The sequence below is a fragment of the Agelaius tricolor genome, unplaced genomic scaffold, assembly GCF_023055355.1.
Source record: "Agelaius tricolor isolate 1412-34295 unplaced genomic scaffold, bAgeTri1.0.p SCAF_9, whole genome shotgun sequence".
Taxonomy (NCBI): Eukaryota; Metazoa; Chordata; class Aves; order Passeriformes; family Icteridae; genus Agelaius; species Agelaius tricolor.
In genome coordinates this window covers 18,783,260-18,801,750 of record NW_027269269.1, presented here as the reverse complement: position 1 = coordinate 18,801,750, position 18,491 = coordinate 18,783,260, and the positions used below count along the sequence as shown (strand labels likewise).

Genomic DNA, 18,491 nt, shown 5'->3' with positions numbered 1-18,491 from the left:
AATAATTTATGGATATTCTGTTTCCAATCTGAAGAGTACCAGAGGCTTTGGAAGTAGGTGTGCTCTCCCCTAAAACTGGTAACTCCAACTGCACTCCTCATCTCATCGTATGAGCTTTATTTTTACCTTGACAGAAACTCAGAACCCAAATAATGCCCGCTCTGTCATAAAATTCATGTATCTACACACACACACACACACACACAAAGCTGTACTATACCCCTGCCACCCCCAAATTATATACAACTTCTTTTAATGGGAGGCTTGGTGTTTTGGGAAATTGGAATACTGCCTACACCCTGACAGCCTTTACACTTATCTTTGGTGGTTGTGGAGAGAAAAGATGGAAACTGAAAAATCAAAATGGCAAACAATTTATTGTCTCTTTGTGATTCCCATTAGAAATCATGGGAATTTTCATTTTAAAGGGTATTATTTAATGTAGGTTCAAGTTGATTGAGACTGTCAGTGTTCCTCTATTTTTAAACTGCAATTCCAGTAACACTGTTATGTGTTTTATGATATACTGTGGGAACTGTGTGACAGTGCTGGAAAGGTGCCAAATGGTGCTGATTTTAATACACAGAAAGCCAGTACTTAAAATACCTGAGGAAATGGGACTTCATGAAGAAAAGACAATGTCAATCAGGGAATGTTTAAAGCCACAAGTGCTGGGGAAAAAAAGCCACCACAGAGCCTGAGAACAGGCTGTATTGAAGATCATGTTTTTGAGACACTACAGACTTGCATCACATACTTGTTTCCCTTCACCTAGAAGATACTCTACCACTCTGTAATCTCAGGAGAGCCCTTCCAAAACTGAGGCACTCAGACTGCCAAAGGACAGCACATTTTCTGAGGAAGTCTGGTATCCATTGCAACTTCCATTGCTCAGCATTTGGAAAGCCAGAGCTAAGGTCTGATAATCCAGGCACCCGCAATCCAAAACAGCCAAAACCAGTGGCTGATTTTGTAAAAGCTAATTAATTATAAATCACAAAGCACGCCAACCACTCATGGTGTGCCTGACATTACTGAGAGAGGCTTCCTCTGCACTTGGCACAGCTCCTTAAACAGGAGATGGAACGAGTCTGAACCACCAGCACAAACACAGTCAGGGCACCAGTGGCAATGCCCTTCCTCTTACATAAGAGAATCTTTAGAGGCTGGTGGGATGCAGCTTTGTGACCTCTTAACAGAAAAGTGCTGAAACAGCTGTATTACAGCCAAATTTGGAATCCCAACACTCTATGTCAGTAAATTCAGACCTGTAAGTCAGGATTAGGGGCAATGATAAATTTGAGAAGTGACTCAGTGCATCATAAAGTACCAGTGGGCTGTTTCAGAAGGAGAGTTTCTGAGAAACATCAAGGAACTCTAGAAAGACAATTCTCTGAAATCTTGGAATTACATATCTTTCCCTTTGTGCTGATGCTGACATACACATGCTCCTGGAAGTGTTGGACTGTTTATTTTACCTTCACTATCTGAAGTGGAGAGCCTGCGTTTATGAACTCTTCTCAACTCCTTCCCATATCGGACACTTTTCTGTGAGCCATCACTTTCTGAATCTTCCTTATAATTGACTTGTCTCTTCTGATTCCTTCTTGATCTTCTCCTCCTAGTTTCCAGGTAATCATCATCGCTATAATCTGTGTAATCACCACTCTCTGTGTGGAACAAAATAGTGATGTGCATTAGACCATCAAAGCAAAACTGCCTCACATAAAAAAATTTAGGTAAGTTTCCTAATTCAGATATTTCCCTTATAGTGTTTTTGTTGCCTCATCTCTACTGGTGTCAAAGACTTCTCTACAACTCCTGACAGTGGAAACAACCTTACTGAATTGGAGTTGATGGCACACATTACCAGTGCCTCAGGAGAGTCTGTTCTGCTTTTAAAATTCAAATAATGTGTACTCTACTGGAAGACTTTTAAGAATGGGTAGATGAAAAATGACTGACAAGATGAAATTCCAAGACCTGAGTTATATAAGTTAACAACAAAAACCAGTTTCACTCAATCGTGGGTTTGCTTAAAACAGAAACCATACAGAAGAAACTTACCATCAATTACAGTTCTTCCTGCACCAGTCTACTGCAGCTAGAGTCTTCAAAAATTAAATTTATTTACATCAGTTGAAAATAGCCTCAAATCAACTTCATCTGCTTTTCACTGAGCTATGCCAGAACCATTATCCCAAGATACATTTCTATAAAAGTCACACACTATTTCTAAGTTAGAGATTGATATGAGCCACAGATCAAAGTGGCATCCTCTTTACTTCCTAAAATATTAGACAAAGAAACAGAGCGAGTCAGCAAGAACAACTAGCTTCAGAAAGAAATTCCATCTCTGGAGACTGAAAATAAAACCTCTTGCAGGGCACCTGATTTTCTTAGCTGAAAACAGGCTTAAAGCAAAATCCTGATGGACAATAATGAAGGTAAGAGAGAAAGAGAAACATGCAGCTAACGTTATACTTTAGATATATATATATGGAATGATACAGGAATCAGTTGATTTTATCACAGATGTATGTCCACCAGGAAACAAACAGTTGTTCTTGTGCATTACAGAACAGATAAGCAATCTCCTTAGACTTCTGCCAGTATCTTTATTGATAAGAGCAATGCAATGATGCATTGAGGACAGGGAGATAACAATCACTCTAATCACTCCTGTAGTTGTCTTCATCTGTCCATGTATGAACCTTTCTTTTGGAAATCAGTATTCCAAACCAATTTACTCCAACATGTCCATCATCTATAATCTAGACAGACAAATAAAACACTGGTAACATAACACACACTGCAGCAAGTTAACATTCCATTATAGTTAGAACCTTAAATTCACAATAAGAGTGAGAAAAAATGAATGCTTATATATATGGCACTTCCTAGTCTGTTCTCAAATGAAGCAAAACAAGGAGGACTGTCTTCAGAGAAAGATGCTGATCATGAAGAGTTTTATGTAGTGCACAGGCACTATTCTCACACTTCAAACCATGCCAACAGAAAATGAAGTAGTTGAAGGACAAGTAGAATAAAGTGAATTATCAGGTTCTCTTGTGATGCAAAGTCTTCAGTTACTAAAGATTTTAAGGATAATTTTAGGAGAAAGAGATTCAAGGTGTTATTCTTTGCTTTCAAGCCTCCCAGAAAACACAAAATGCCATACAACTGAAGTTTTCTTCCATAAAAGTGACAGAAAAGGTTTCTTTCAGAATCTTTTTCATAGCTGTGTTCAGAAGGTCTTCTACTAGCTATAAAGAAGCACACTTTTGTCTCCATCCTCCTTCCTATAATCCCGTGCCAAACAGGACAGGTATAGAGGTAGCTGCAACTATCCACAATGGTGGCCTCTAGAATCATAGCACAAACATTTATGTAAATACATCATTACCTAGAAATGCCAAGAACCTAGTGCTCAATATCAGCTTCCTGAAAAATACTGACAGCAGAACAAGTAGCAAACTGCTTTGCAGCAAAGATGACATCTGACTTGAGCAAAGCAAGCAAACAAGCTAGTCAGTCGTGACAGAAGCTCAGACTGCCCTTCTCTCTCTCTCTCTCCAGAAGAGAGTTTTTAAAATATCAAAGATTGCTTGTACTCACCAGACTCTCTGCTTGAATTGTCCTCAGACTCTTCATCTTCATCATCTTCAGAGTATTTTTTCTTGACTGTTTTCCTTCGTAACCGCCTGCTTTGCCTCATGGGCCTGGAGAGGTGTCGCCTGGATATGCGGGCGCAGAACTCGGAGTCACTGTCCTCGTTTGATGGTGGGTCATCTTCACTTTCATCCAGATTTTCCTCTGATATAACAAACTCATCCTGAGATCTGCAAAGGAAAACCCCAGACAATCGAGATGGGTATTACAACCAAAGGATTGAACTAGTACTTGTATTTTACAAGCAAGTGATAAGTACCATTTTACACAAAACAAAAAAAGCACAAATCTTATAATGAGGAGCAAAGACTCAGAGAGGGCCAGCTGCCATCACTGACATGAGGTTTCAGCTGTGTGTTTGGGACATGGCTCTACAGTGCATGACATCACACAGCAGACTACAACAGCAGGTGGATATAAACACTCTGTCAAACCAACACTGCAGCTGGCATTAACACAGGACAGACTCTAGAGTGTTCATATTGTTCACTGCAATGTAATGCCTGCACAGCAGTAACTGTGGAGGGAAAAAACACCAACAATGTCCTAGCAAAGGTGATGACCTTTCCTTTACAAACCCAGAACTGTCCCACACAATTTCCGAGAATTAGAATATTGTGTCTTCATACAAAACTATGGCTCTAATGCAAAACATGCACCTCACAACCTTATAAGCTTGTAACAGTCCCATAATTTCAAGTGAGTCAGGCTTTTTTAAAAACCATCGAACACTGAAGGTACACAGTCACTTGCATTTAGCTGCCAGCTGAATCTAAATTCCAGTGTAAGATCCAGAAGGCCCTAAGCAGAGGATGGAGTTGAAAATGCATGAGCACACTTTAACAGATCAATGCACTATTAATTCTGTGACATTTCCACAAGCTACACTCATTGATTGGAAATTTCCAGCATGTGTGGCTCAATTATTCAGGGTGCCAATGAAATGTCCTCAGCATGGTCACAGGTGAAAAACAAAGCTCAAAATTTGCATTTATCTTGTATAGATTTTCCATACACTTAGTAAATTGACTCAATGATTGGTATAAAGCTTTAAAAGTTGCTGGTAAAGAGCCTACAGCCTCATGCCTGCTTTATTATGTTGCTTCATTAAGGCATAAAGGTAATCTAAAATTATCATTTTTTTTAAACATCAGTAATTGCCCAGACTGAATGAGGAGAAATTCTGTGGAAAGTGAGTTTCAGTCAGCCAGAGCAATGACATGTATTTGTTTTTTACAGTATAAGCCATTTCTTTGACTGTTTTCAAAATCTACTTCCTACAAAGCAGCAAATCAAGAACTAATTTCAGAATCTGCCTGACAGGTTTTGTATGCTCTAAATAATGAAAATTTTCCTCTTCCAATTTCAATTCCAAATGACAGCCAGGCCAAAAAATCCTACAAAGCAGGAATTTTCAACTTTCATTTTTAAAAGAGAACAACCAGCCTCATTTTAGCTACATTTTTGTTACAGATTTCTGCTTGACAGTCACATCAGCCAGAGAACTGAGCCCACCTGGCTCCTTCACTAACAGAAGCCTGTAGTAAGGCCTCAAACATCACAGTATTGTTTCCAGCATGTATTATGCTTAAAATACAGATTGGATGATGTCAGCACATGGATCCAGAATGCAGTTTTTCCAGTACAATGTTCCCCTAGGCCAGCAGAAGTCCATAGTAGGGGGTTTGGAACTGGGTGATCTTTAAGGTCCCTTTCAACCCAAACCATTCTATCATTCTCTGACTTTTACTGGCAATGTACAGTGCCATTCCAGCACTGGGAACATGCTCCTGATGATCATTTCCTGATGGATGCCTGATGAGGCATTCCAGAGTCACAGAAGCTGCAAAGGTCAGTGACTTGTGGTGGAAATTAAATTGCAGACCTACCCATCACTGATCTTGAATTCATCCTCACTCTCTTCTTCATCCATGTTACTGTCACTATCCAAGTCATTTAGTCGCCGTCGTTTCTTGCGTCGTGCTGCAGCAGCCCTTTGTGGTCGCTTGTTCTCCTTCCTTTCCTCCTCGAGGATTGTGGAAATGTCTTTCCCACGGTGACCTGTGATATTTGACATGTCTTTGCCTCTGCCAATGCCTGAATTCAGTAAGAGAAAGGGGAAACAATCGCAAGTTTATTTTCTTGTTGAACTTTCTACAGATCTTTCTTGCATGTGCCTACCTTCAGGTTATTTTCTGTCAAGCAGAGTATTTTCTTGTCAAGCAAGACTATGTCCAGAGTCTTGCTGCTGACATACACAGCCCAGATGTGGTCACTTGGAAATACTGACATCCATGCAGAAGGTCATGGTTAAGTGTCTGCATTCTAATGCCCAACCCCAAACCACACTATTACAATGCCAGTGCCTTTTGAGAGGGAAATTACCAGAAAATACACTTTTTTCATAATGCTGAATATCCTTCTTAGGAGATGAAGGGTTTGAGTTGTGGTTTGGCCAAGAAGTGGAGTTTTTGAAAAGGTGTTTTAGTGTTGAGATTTAGTTATGTTTACTGTAATGGACCTTGTGTTACACACCCACAGATTTGCAGATTGTCTGCCTACATCCACGAGCTTCTGAAACTGGTGAGTGTCTGGAGATGCCACAGGCCAAACAGCTGAGGGACAATGTTTCATGGCTGTTTTCTTCAGGCAAGTTAAGGTGAGGCAGAAGCCAAATCCACCTCCATCCCTCTCAGATACTGCTGAAGATCTCTGGTTTGGTCCCATGTTGCCTTAACAGGCAACAAAGAACAGAATTTCACTTTTTTTGTGTTCAGATAAGAAGTGCTAATAGAGCTGAATGAATATTAAGACAATTTCCTACACCCAGACTTTTAGGGGGTGCAACTGCAGACCAATTTGTGAGTCCTCTTTTTACAGGGGACAAATGTCAATAGCACTGCTGCCATTCCAATCTCAAATCCAAAACTTACTCATTACATATATAAAAACCTGTACAGGCTAGATTTAACTATCAACTTTTACTAATTTTCTTACAACTTTTGGCAGCATGGGATGGCCACTCCAAAATACAGCAGTAAAAAAATACCCCTGGCAAACTACAGAGTTTAAAGGGAGAGGGTTATATTTATTGCTTCTCATATCAAAATAAATTTGCTCTCCATCTCCATCACCACTGCAATGAAAAACAAGTAACATAAGAAACATACCTCCTCCATCAGCCTCCTTGATATCATCTTCAATTGCCTCATCAATTGCCTCATCAAATTCATCAAACCTAAAAATAACAGCTTCCATTTACCACTTTGAAGTGAACAGTAATTAAATCGTTACAAACACATACCTCAAATCTGAAGAAATTACAATGCACAGAGTGGGCTGGATATATAATTAACTAAAATAATGGGCCAGAATTTTTTTAAAATTGGCTATTTTATTACCAAAGCTCTGTTTCTTACTTCTTCTTGCTTGAGGAATATTTACCATTATCTGTCTTACTACTGAGTTACATGAACAGAAATCCCCTTCCATTTTACACAACAGATGTCTGAATTTAAACATATATAATCTGGAAGTTCTTTAAAATGGTTTCAATAGCACTTTGATACAAAGTACTCACCATTTTTTCCACAATTTTTATTAGATTACATTAGCTCTACCAACCTTCAAAACAGCCTGAGAATCATCTATTAAACTCAATGTACAACTCTTTTTTTCCTGTCCACATTTTCCTTCAGAACTGATTGCACATAGCTGCTTTCTACTCTTAAAGCTCATGATACTTTGGGGATCTGCAACATTCTAAGCTGAACAGATAAAATAAAACACAAAGTACAGAGTTCCTCATAAATCTACATAAGTAAGTTGCAATGCAATGTTACATAACTGAATAGGACAAACAAAGGCAGTCTTTGAATCTGCTTGTACTGCAACAGCTTTTATAAAACTGCATAAATCTCTGCACCCTGAGTAGCTCATTTAAAGAGAAGAGTAAACTGAAGAAAAAAGATCCAATCCTTTCAACACAGATGACCTCAGTTTGTTTCTTCAGTTATGAATTCAAATTCCATAAAAAAGGATTGTTACCTGTTCATAAAAATAGATGCCTTGAGCTCCAACATGCAAAAGTACAAATTTTATTAACTATATAGAAAAGAATTTTTATTTAGATGCAAATTCTTCTTCTCATTTTTTTAAAAGTTATTTGTTGTATTTTTTTCAGATACAGACAACTAACAACTGGACAATACGTTCATTAAAGATTCCACTTCTCAGTCATGAAAGAAAGATTACAGTTATATTTACCTTGGTCCTCCATAGGAACCTCTGGCAGTACAAGAAAAAAAGAAATCTAATACTTTACTCTGTATTCCAATAGTAAGCATAAAACACTTTCTCCTTAAAAATAAGGTGATGGACTTTATATATCTTATTATATATAGGTGATATCTTTATATTCCTTAGGAGCAATTGCATGCCACTCTCAAGGCTGCTTTACCCAGCAAGGAAATAACTCTGAAATTATTCCATCAGTTAGATTAGTTCCACATTACTCAAACACTGCTTTCCCTCCACACAGCTTAAAAAAAAAACCCTCTTTAAAATGTGAGAAATCACTTAATGCTTTCAAACCACTGCTAACAAATAACCTGAGCTCAGACAAAGGTGAGCTGACAGCTGCTTGTCCATTTGGTGTAATGGAACATAATTTCTTCTGCTGCTGCTTGATTCATGATGCAGGTTATTGCTAAGTTGCCCATGAGAGGACTCAACAGAAGAGTGATACAAAAGGATTACAGATCCCTTAGAGAACCAGGATATTCCACAATACAGATCTCTTTCCCAGTGGAATAAGACTTTAAGCATTCATTTTCCCCTGCTGTCACAACTTTCAGTGACACCAGTGGAACTTCACTGCAGACATATAAATCTGACACACTGATATGTGTAATATTTTCACCAGCTCAAACTTATGTGTATGATGTAGTCTGTAAGAAATATTATCACTTTATCAGAAGACTGATTTTTCTGAAACATTACATTCAATAAAAATTTACTGTCATTGCACAACATGAGTCCTGCTGAAGTTGTGCCACACACCCTACAGGCAAGGGGTTTTTTCCTCCTGGTCAGATGCTGCCTGACCTGGCATTAACATAACAGCAGATCTGTGTAGTCATGCCTGTAGTACAACATTCCCTACAGGAATGCTTAATTTCCCAAAGCAGCAATGGTATTTTCATGAGTGTGACTTCTCCTGTTCATTCAAAAAGTTACCAAAATCCAACAGCTGAGCAAAGTCAGACAGAGTGCTCTGACCAGGCTGGGAAACCCAGCCTATACAAACGCCATGCCTCTCCTCAGCAGCCAAAACAGGTTGACTATAAATTCAGTGAGGGTTATTGTTGGAAAGTTTGTTATTCTAGTATTGGAATGTTATAGTTTTTGATGATAAAGGTTTACAAAGAGCAACTGCTGGAAAGATAGAGGGTTTTTTTTTAATATTCCTAATGCATCCAGGACAAACTGCCACAATCTGTCAGGCAACCACATTATTTTCTAATCCCAAGGGCATTTTACCTGCCTGGTGGACTGAAGATGATACAGAGTGTCACATGGTATTATTTAGAAAACAGTTTATAAAAACAACTTGGTAATACACTGAGAACAAAAGTTGTAATTAAAATCATGCTGCATTTTGAAAACCTTAGTGACCTACTCTACTTTCAGAATGCAGAATCTTGGCACTTTCATTTACTAATTGCACTTTGGTCAAAATTTCTCTAAAGAGTTACATATTTCTCTGAAGAGTTTCATTTTTAGATGCGCTGTATGATAATTACATTGTAAGTTTCATAACCCTTTCTTGTAAGGATGGTCTAAGGTGGGGAGGGGGAAGAGAGCTAGGAATTGAAGGCCTTTCAAGACACAAGCAGAAGTCTCCTGTGCAAGAGAAAGGAAAGGTTTAATTCACCTGCTTTAACTCACTCCAGAAACTGCAGTAGTATCAAAACCTTCTCCGGTATTCCTGAACAAAACACCATATACATTTTCATTTTTTTAATGCATCACCCTTCACTATATCACCTTATGCTCTCACAACCACTGAGCATAACGAGTATTCAGAGGAAAGAACAAAGACACTTTAGTTGGGCTTCTCTGTTAAATGTAGAAGTTTACATGAGGAGTGGTGGGATGATGCAGAAAGGAAACAACAGTATGACTTTTGCTGTACAAGCTATTTTAACAAGCTGCTGACCTGTAGCTTATGCACTTTCGGGTTCTGGTAGATCTCCTTTCAAGTTTCGATTTGGGCTTTTTAGAATCTTTCTTCTTTTCTTCCTGACCTTCAGGTATTTCTGGCTCCTGTTCAGATAAGACAGAAGTGTCAAAAAAGCATTATCTCCTCCCTCTCTTCATACTCATTATGACTGAACTTGTAATACAGATTATTCCTTCTGTCTAGAAAGCTCATATGCCCAACCCATGACATTTTAACTTGTAATATAGTGACCTATTACAGCAGTTCAGGTGAATTTGCACATTTTGCCCTTTAAGGCTACATAACTTTCTAAACACAGACTTTAAGGGTTCAGGCTATTGGATCATTGTCTTTATGCTGCAATGCTGAGAGCATGCCTCGGGTGATACTCCTAGGACTAGTGAATGTGGCAGCTGAACAAACTGTGGCCACCACCTCTACATACTGAGCACAGGGATACCTTTACACAGTGAAGTTTCAATAAAGTTTAATGCAGATTAGTTTTATTACATTGTTTGCAAGTTATTAATTTTAAAGCAAAATAATCTGCCCCCAGGCTGCATTTTTCAAATATTTGCTTTCAGCCATAGATTCTTTTGCAAGTTTGTAAAATCTGTAATTGTTTTTCTGTTATTCAAAGACAGGGAGAAAAAGCTGGCCTTGTTACAGCAGGCAGAGTGGAAAGTCTATGTTTAAAATGAACAAAAGTTCCATTTTGAACTGCAAAGAACAGATTATATAATTCCAGATGAAAGCATTTGGCTAAGACTTCAAGGGACTTGCTTTAGTGTATTTAAGTGAGAAGAGGCTGTTCTTCATGTGAATCAAAGCATTTTTCCTCTTTTCTCAAGGGAAACCATACAAAAGCATCTGTTAATGAAATGCTAAATGTTTACAGTTTTTAATCACGTGACCTTATCCACTCATTGAAGGCAAATGCTGTGTGGCCTAGAGATACTACACATTCCCTCTGAAACATAAGCCAGAAACATTTGTTTCCATCAGTTCCAAAGGAAAGCCATGACAATTAACTTAGACCTAGGTAACTGCACAGCAAACACCAGAGCTAAATAAACTGCTTCCCACCTTCACAAGCTACTGAATATTGAGAACACAACTCAAAATCCAACTGTAATGGGCAGGGAGGTAGTCCTGCAATCCCTCACTGGGAGAGGACTCTGGGCAGCATCAGGTGGCTCTGATAAACACCATAAAGTTCCCTTGGTTTCTCTACTATATTCAGTCTAAAATGAAGAGTCTGGAATTATTTCTGATCTGTATATAGATTGATTTTTCTTTCCAAGATGCTACTAGCACCTCTGACACAGCACTGAGAGACTTCTTCCCTGAAGTTTGGAAAATAAAGCAATAATACCACACAGACACAGTAGCTTACCTGAGGTGGAATGATGTTCTCAATACTGATACCCACGTACACCAATCGCTCTTTTCTTGAGGAGAGAAAGAAAATGAAAATAAGCTTACAGAATGTCTGCAGATATCTAAAATAAAGCTATAATTAGCATCATTTGAAGTTCTTACTAGGCAGAAGCATCCCAAGAGGATGTTTCAAGTGAAAAATTATTGAAATTGGGATTATATGCTAATTCTCATGTGATCACATTTTTCTGCATGTATAATGTAAGAGATTTCCAAAGAGTTCTGACAATCAACAGTACTTGAAGACTGTGGGCAGGAAGCACAGAAATTATTGAATTTGGGGTATAAAAAGCAAGTAAAAAACCAACTGAAAAATATTAATGCTGTGATGAAGATTATGTTGTCAGATCTGTAACTACCACCAATCGTGAAGGTGATGAAAGATAAATGGGAATTCAGAATCACAATGAACTGGAAAAAATATGTAAAGATAGGATGCAATCCAAAATGGATAAATGCCGATTAGACCCAAGCAGAAGAACCAACTCTAGAAATACCAAGGGATAAATAACTGCCTACAGAGCAATTCTTTGCCAGAGAAGAACAACCTGAGTAAAGATCAGCAGAATCAAACTGCTGTTTAAAGAACTTGATGATAGACGGACGTGCAAATAGGACAACAGCTGACAGGACACCTTGCAGGACACCTGCCATGGCAGTCAGTCCTGTTCACACCTGGCTGGAGCACTTAGAGCCATCTGGGCACCACACAATCTCCAAGAAACATGTGATCCAGCTGAAGAGTTCAGAGCCAGCCAGTGGGAGTTACTGGAGGGCAGCAGACACACCCTATAGAGAAGGGCTGAAAAAATAGGATGCATCAGTGTAGAGAACACTTGACCGAAGATGAGAGACAGAGAAGAACTCGAATACAGGACTCTCTTCTAAGGAGAAGCGGGCTGTTCTCCTTGTCAACAGTGTGTTACAGGATTAAATCTACAGAAGCAAAATTCAGTTTAGATTTAGCTTTCTTCAACACAGACATTCTGCATCATATGAATTGCCTCAGGGACAACTCTGGCTCCTGAAGGACACAAGTCTTCTCTAAGTCCTGTTGTATCTGTCAGTCTAACTAAAGATGGGTTTTCTAACACTTCACAAGCAGCACTACCTGCTGATCTTCATGCTGCTGAACAGAACTTTCAAAGAACAGTCTCTGAGGAAGAACAGCCAGGTACTAGTGCAGACTAGGATGTGTAACCAAACTCCCATCACCATAGGTCCCTACTAGCCTTTTTCCAGGAAAACAAGGGGCAATTTAAAGACATGAAGAGCACAATGAAAGTTGGTGGCATTTACTGGTGTCTGGAAGGACTCTGGATTTTTTAACTGAAGTGTCTCAATCAACCAGAATCAGACTATTGAAGTTACTGTGAGTGCTCATATTAGCCTGTCGCTTTACATTTGAGTTGCAACAGGACACATCATGCACGTAACTGCAACAATGCCCATGACATATATTAATTTCAGCTATGTTTACTTCATTGTGTTATGTTTTGCAAATAATAGTATCTATGTTTAAAAAATTTGTTTTCAAAAATTTCATTAAGTTCTAAAGAATCTAAGTAAATTTTGAAAATCTTCTGAGTAGCCTTCTGCACTTTCTAGCATAATACTCTTAAATAAAATGAACAAGCACAGTTCCTAAAGTAATACTTACAATGAGTAAAAATGGATTTTAGGTTGTGTTACAGCTAGAAAGACCATGGACTTCAACAACTTGGTATCATTATGCCTACTGAAATGACTGGCTGTCTATCCAAGGAATTGGTTTTGCATCCTAATATAAATATTCCTACATGACAAATGAAAAGAAATCCTTATCCACCTGGGCATCATTAAATTGGTTGGATGAGGAGGAAGGATGCTGTGCAAAATCACTATGCCCTTGAATATTAATTAAAATAACATTTTAAGGCAAGGAATACAATTACAGAACTGAGAAAGGAACTAGAAGTGCAAACATTTTAGTATTCAGCAAGTTTTTTTGATGGTTTACTCAATTTCTCATTTCTGTAATGCAAAATACTAAGAGACAGGAGATGAGAAAAATTAATCTGTTTTTAATCATGATCAGCAAAGTCTTCCAGTCCTGCTGTTCTTCTCCCTGGCTTGAGTATACACTGCTTAAGAACTCAGCAAATGGAACACACAATCCTGCTGAGGTCAAGGTCTTGAAATGAAATACAGAACTATATTGAATGAATTCTTTATTCCTTGTGTGGCAGACAGGAACTCAAGACTTTAGCCAAGATCTTAAACATTTGAACTAAGACATCTCCAAGGGCAGCAGTAGATAAGCCCTGGATGGTTATAACATCTTCCTAGGCAAATTCAAGATAACATTTTATCTCAATTATGTGGCAGCAAAAATTGCTGCAGGGAAGTCATGAAAGTGTGTATGAAAGCAAGTACTCCACCTGGTTTAGCCTGGGAGAATTAGACAAGTAGTTCCTAGAGGGATTTTCCATCAAGAAGTCTCAGAGTATCTAACATGGATTAAAAGGGAGATCCTAGAAGGCTTTAATGTCCATTCCCTCCAGCTGGTGGTAGAACATGATTATAGAAATTAGTCTGTACGTGAGAAACCTGAAATTCAGCCAGGTTGTTGTGGTAGCACCTTGAATTCATAAATAGAAAAAGGGTGGGGGAAAAGATATAATTACATCCATGTATTTGTAAGTCAAGAGGAAACCTGAAGGTTTCCTTTTAAAAATCAGTGACATAACAGTTTGGGGATGTGCAAGTACACAGCTGCGCAGCTGAATCAGCCTCAGTCAGAATCCTGAGAGCTGGAAAGAGCACAAAAGCACTACTTCAGAAAGCATGACAGCAACACTGATTCAAAGAACCTATTAGGTAGACAGATCCATAATGACAGAGTTGGATTTCTTCTCTTTTCCAAAAAGACAGATACCAACCACATAGTGAGTTTTCAGAAACACTGCATTCAAGTATGTCTGTGCCCCAAGCAACCAACCTGCTTTAACTTATACACTGAGCTGTAATAACGAGTCTCATTTCCTCTGGTATTATGATTCTCCAGCCTTTTTACCTTATTATTTGCAACAATAGAGCATTAAGCTGGAAGACTTCAATATTCAACTATTGCATTGTGAAGTCTATTATAATAACTCAGTTTTATGGCACACATTTTAAAGCATTAGGTTCATTTGGTATGAGGATGATCAAATTGTAAAACAGTTATTAAACAGCTGTTTCAGACACTGAAAACTGCTATGACATCAACTGTATACTCTCCTGTTGCTCTCCGAACATTGTGTTTTTATGCAACACTGGTGATTTCAAAGAAAGCAAGACAGACTGGCAAAAGCTAGCACCCATGTAACGTTTGCCAGCAGAATATTTACTAAAGTAGGTCCAAAAATACCATTCACTAATAAAGAGCACTCCCACCATAAAGCAAAACAACAGAGTTCCTGTGTGTCCCATACTTCTGCACAGATGGAGGCTGTGTATTTGCTGAGTTCACTCATAAAAATAGCTGATGGTTTCATTCCCACAGCTACAAATTCAGCACAATTGGCAATGGATAATTTCACCACAGTATGATCTAGATACACACTGAGCAGAAGTAGTAACATCAGGAATAGTCGGTACTTGATCTGTCACTATCATTGTTGCTGTTGCAATAACAAACAGGTTTGAAGAAAGCTGAAAGCAGACACAGATTGTGCTCCCATCTTCCCAGCACTGACTCACTACATCTCATGTAATATTACAGTCCCTGCCACAAATATAAGCCTGCACAATTACTTTCTTAAAAAGGGTCTCACCTTCTGGCGAAATTTGCCTTTTAAGATAAAATTAATGCAAAGTTTTGTTTAATAATGCATACAGACATTATTAAATTCTGCAAAGTACTCAATATATGTCCTAAAAAGTATAAATTATGCAGAACGTGTATCATGTCCCTCATTTCCAGGTCTGAAAACTGCCAATAGAATGCTCCAACTGATAAGGCTGTTGTTCCTAAATGCAGTAAATATGTTTGCATTTAGCCTTTGGTAAATGCAGGGGTGGATAGCTGGTCAGAGCAGGGTGATAATAATGCCAAGATTATGGGTTCAATCCCTGCATGGGCAATACCCTGAACAGTTGAAGCTGATGATCCTTGTGGGCCCCTTCCAAGTCAGAATATTCTGTGACATTGTGAAACTTCACTGACCCACTGCCCTACAGCAGTTGCTGCATAATCTTGTACATTAGGCAGAGTTTAACAGGATCTAAAGTAACAACTCTCAAATCCCACAATAATCTGGATGACTTCTGGAGCAAAGTCAAGACTTAAACTTGCTTACAGCAGGAATTCTACACATGACTGACAGTCAGTTGAACCAGTGCTGGAAACCCTTTAACTATTGGTACAAGAAAGTCAAATCTGTGTTCAGGCACTTTAATCAAATTTTAGTACAAATGTATTTGCTTACCTTTTCCAGTTATTTCCTCCCTTCTTACAAGCTGTCCCAGCACTGAGCCAGCAATAATCAGTGGGAAGTCAAAATTGGTGTTACCAATTCCCAGTCTCATCACTGCTTTTCTCCCCAGTCCCCAGTTATTTTAATGCTTTCAATTATTACCACCCCCAGCACAGCACTGCCGTGAGTGCATCCAAACAACAGTACCTGCGTTCTGCACGCTCCTTCTTTTTTAAGACCACATCCAGATCTTGTAATTGTTCCTCTAATTTCTCACAGAGTAATTTCTAAAGGAAGGAAACACAGTATTAGTTTACTGCATAACCAGCAATTTTCACACTGAAGTAACATTCAGAGTCTTCATTCACTCAAGACTGTATCTGGAAGAAGCGCTCCTCTTCAATGTACAAGACTTTACAATAAAGCCTGTCTTTTTAAAACATGAGCTCCACCATCAAGTCAAGGTTGGATGAGACTTTGAGCAACCTGGTTTAATGGAAGGTGTCCCTGCTTATGGTAAAGGAGGTTGAAACTAGATGAGTTCAGCGGGCACTGCAGCAAAAAGCAGAAATACACTTTAGGATAATTTCCTTATCAAATACTCAAGAAGCTGTATGCAAAAATGACTTTTAATGGACAAATTGTGCCTTAGTCCATGTTAATGCCCTCATTATACTATTTCCAAGGGTGCTCCTCACCCTTTTACAAACTGTCATTTTTCATACTGAAGAATACTTTAATAGCAACAAAACAAGGAGAAGCTATAACTAAAAGTGCAAAGAAAATATTCTTACATATTCAAAATCATCACTGCTTAAAAACACTCCTCAGAAGACAACTAAACCCAGCAGCAAATAGAGTCATCTCACATCATGCCCAATGTCTCTAGCTTACTGTCAGGCAACAGCCCTTTTGGCACAGAATTTCTCTAAAACCAAGGAAGGGGGTTGGGATCTGGCAGATTATTCTGAAAATGTGTACAAATGGTTTCCCGTTAATTTAACGAGAGCAGCATCACACACTTTCTGCTTATCCTCCCAAGTTCCAACCTTGCTTCTAACCTTGGAATAAGGGTTCATACTTGTCTATTACTTGACTAGAACAACCCTGGCTTTCCTATCAGAGACAAAGTATACCCTGAGATTCATCAGTAACAGCAGCTTTCTATAACCAGCTTCTGAGCAAATGTCTCTGAAGAAGGAATAACACTTCAGAAACAGCTGCTTGCTCTGGCCACTGATCCATCCCTTGTTGCCTACTGCTCCTGCCGCCTGGACAATAACTTAAATGCTTCTTTTGGGAAAATTTAAGACATTATATCTTTAATACTGTACTAGTCTTGTGATTTAATCAGAGATGGGAGATAATCAGTGTGACTGGAGAGTCCCATCTAAAAATCAGCAACACACAACTCTCATCACTAAGAGAAAACCATGTCACAAATTCAGTTTTACTAATGGACGGGAGGGAAGATCAGCAGTGCTACCATTCATCCCAGTCTGTTAACAGGCAAGAAAAATTATAGAAAGGACTTGTTAAAGTCCCAGCCAATCTCCCCAACCACAAGGGAAGCTGCAAGGAAGAGTGAAGTCACACAGGAACCATACATGCTGGCAAGGCGGGCAGAACCACTCTCCATCAGGGATGATCATCAGCGGAGGGCGAAGGCAGGCTGTGTGGTAGCCGCTGTCACAAGAGTCACACAACAAAATCTGTGCAAACAAAACATGTCATGAGTATCTTTTGGCATTCACACGTAGCAAGCTCCACAAATATTTCCCCAGCCAACACAGAAGTATTTGGACTATGCCAAAACAAAAAAACAGCCCTGTATCACTTATCCTGTACCACACTTCCAGGGCCAGGGGTGGTTTTCATGGAGAAGTTTATTTATCACAGTTTTCCACGCTAACACCACATTTCCTCTTACTGTATTTTCTCAGTACTTAATACTACTGGACTGTGTAGACTATGTGCCCTTAGTGTAGAATCTGGTAATGCTTTCCAGATCCTAGAATAAGTGGAAAACTCCATCTGAACAAGACATGTTTTCCCTGTGCTCTCTTATGCAGGAAACCTGGCCTTTTTTCTCAGTCAGGATAACTTTATGACCTGGGCAGCAGGGACGAAGTCTTGCAGGCTCGCAAGGCATCCACAACTAGGCAACTACTAAAAGTTCATACTTAGTTGGGTAAAATTTGAGATATCCCCTTTCATAAAACTTGAGAACAAAGCTGGCATAAGCTGTGTGTATATCTACTGAAATACTTATCTCTAACATCCTAAAGGACAAACTTTCTCTCAGCTATGTCAGGAGATCTGTCAAACACCCAAGAGTGAGCTTATTTTCTGGATTCAGGACTGCACATGATGATTTCCTAGATAAACAGAGGAATTCATTACGGCATCTACCACAAATAAGTGAGAACCACAAGAAATAGCAAAATCTTGTTGTGATCTGTCTGGGATTTCACTGTACTCAGTCCTCAGGGTGAGATGCAGCTACATCTAATGAAGATGATTATGCAGCTGTGTGGCTATGCCACTGATGCCTTGTAAAGGAGACATCATACTGATGGGGTTCTTTTTAATGTTGCTTCCTCTGTATTCATTGCAACTGCAGGCATAACCTCAAAGGGTCACCCAGACTGATTCTCAATGGGCTAAGATGTGTTACACCCTGTAAAAGATGCTATTTTTGTTTTGGCAAACAGGAA

At 39.0% G+C, this 18,491-nt stretch overlaps 1 protein-coding gene across 3 annotated transcripts in view; it reads right to left on the bottom strand.

Annotated features, from left to right (window-relative positions):
• RSF1 (remodeling and spacing factor 1) overlaps window positions 1-18,491 on the bottom strand; it is a 66,990-nt gene that overhangs the window by 7,986 nt on the left and 40,513 nt on the right. Inside the window, exons 8-16 of one of the 3 annotated variants that reach the window (XM_071432936.1) lie at window positions 17,382-17,486; window positions 15,982-16,061; window positions 15,787-15,828; window positions 11,292-11,346; window positions 9,893-9,999; window positions 6,843-6,910; window positions 5,562-5,769; window positions 3,619-3,842; window positions 1,479-1,670 (exon numbers count right to left, since the gene is read on the bottom strand). In XM_071432936.1, the coding sequence (XP_071289037.1) occupies window positions 1,479-1,670; window positions 3,619-3,842; window positions 5,562-5,769; window positions 6,843-6,910; window positions 9,893-9,999; window positions 11,292-11,346; window positions 15,787-15,828; window positions 15,982-16,061; window positions 17,382-17,486 (1,081 nt within the window). Of the gene's footprint in view, window positions 1-1,478; window positions 1,671-2,058; window positions 2,112-3,618; window positions 3,843-5,561; window positions 5,770-6,842; window positions 6,911-9,892; window positions 10,000-11,291; window positions 11,347-15,786; window positions 15,829-15,981; window positions 16,062-17,381; window positions 17,487-18,491 lie in introns of those variants that run through there. The other 2 variants (XM_071432938.1, XM_071432937.1) reach the window with 2 other exon arrangements.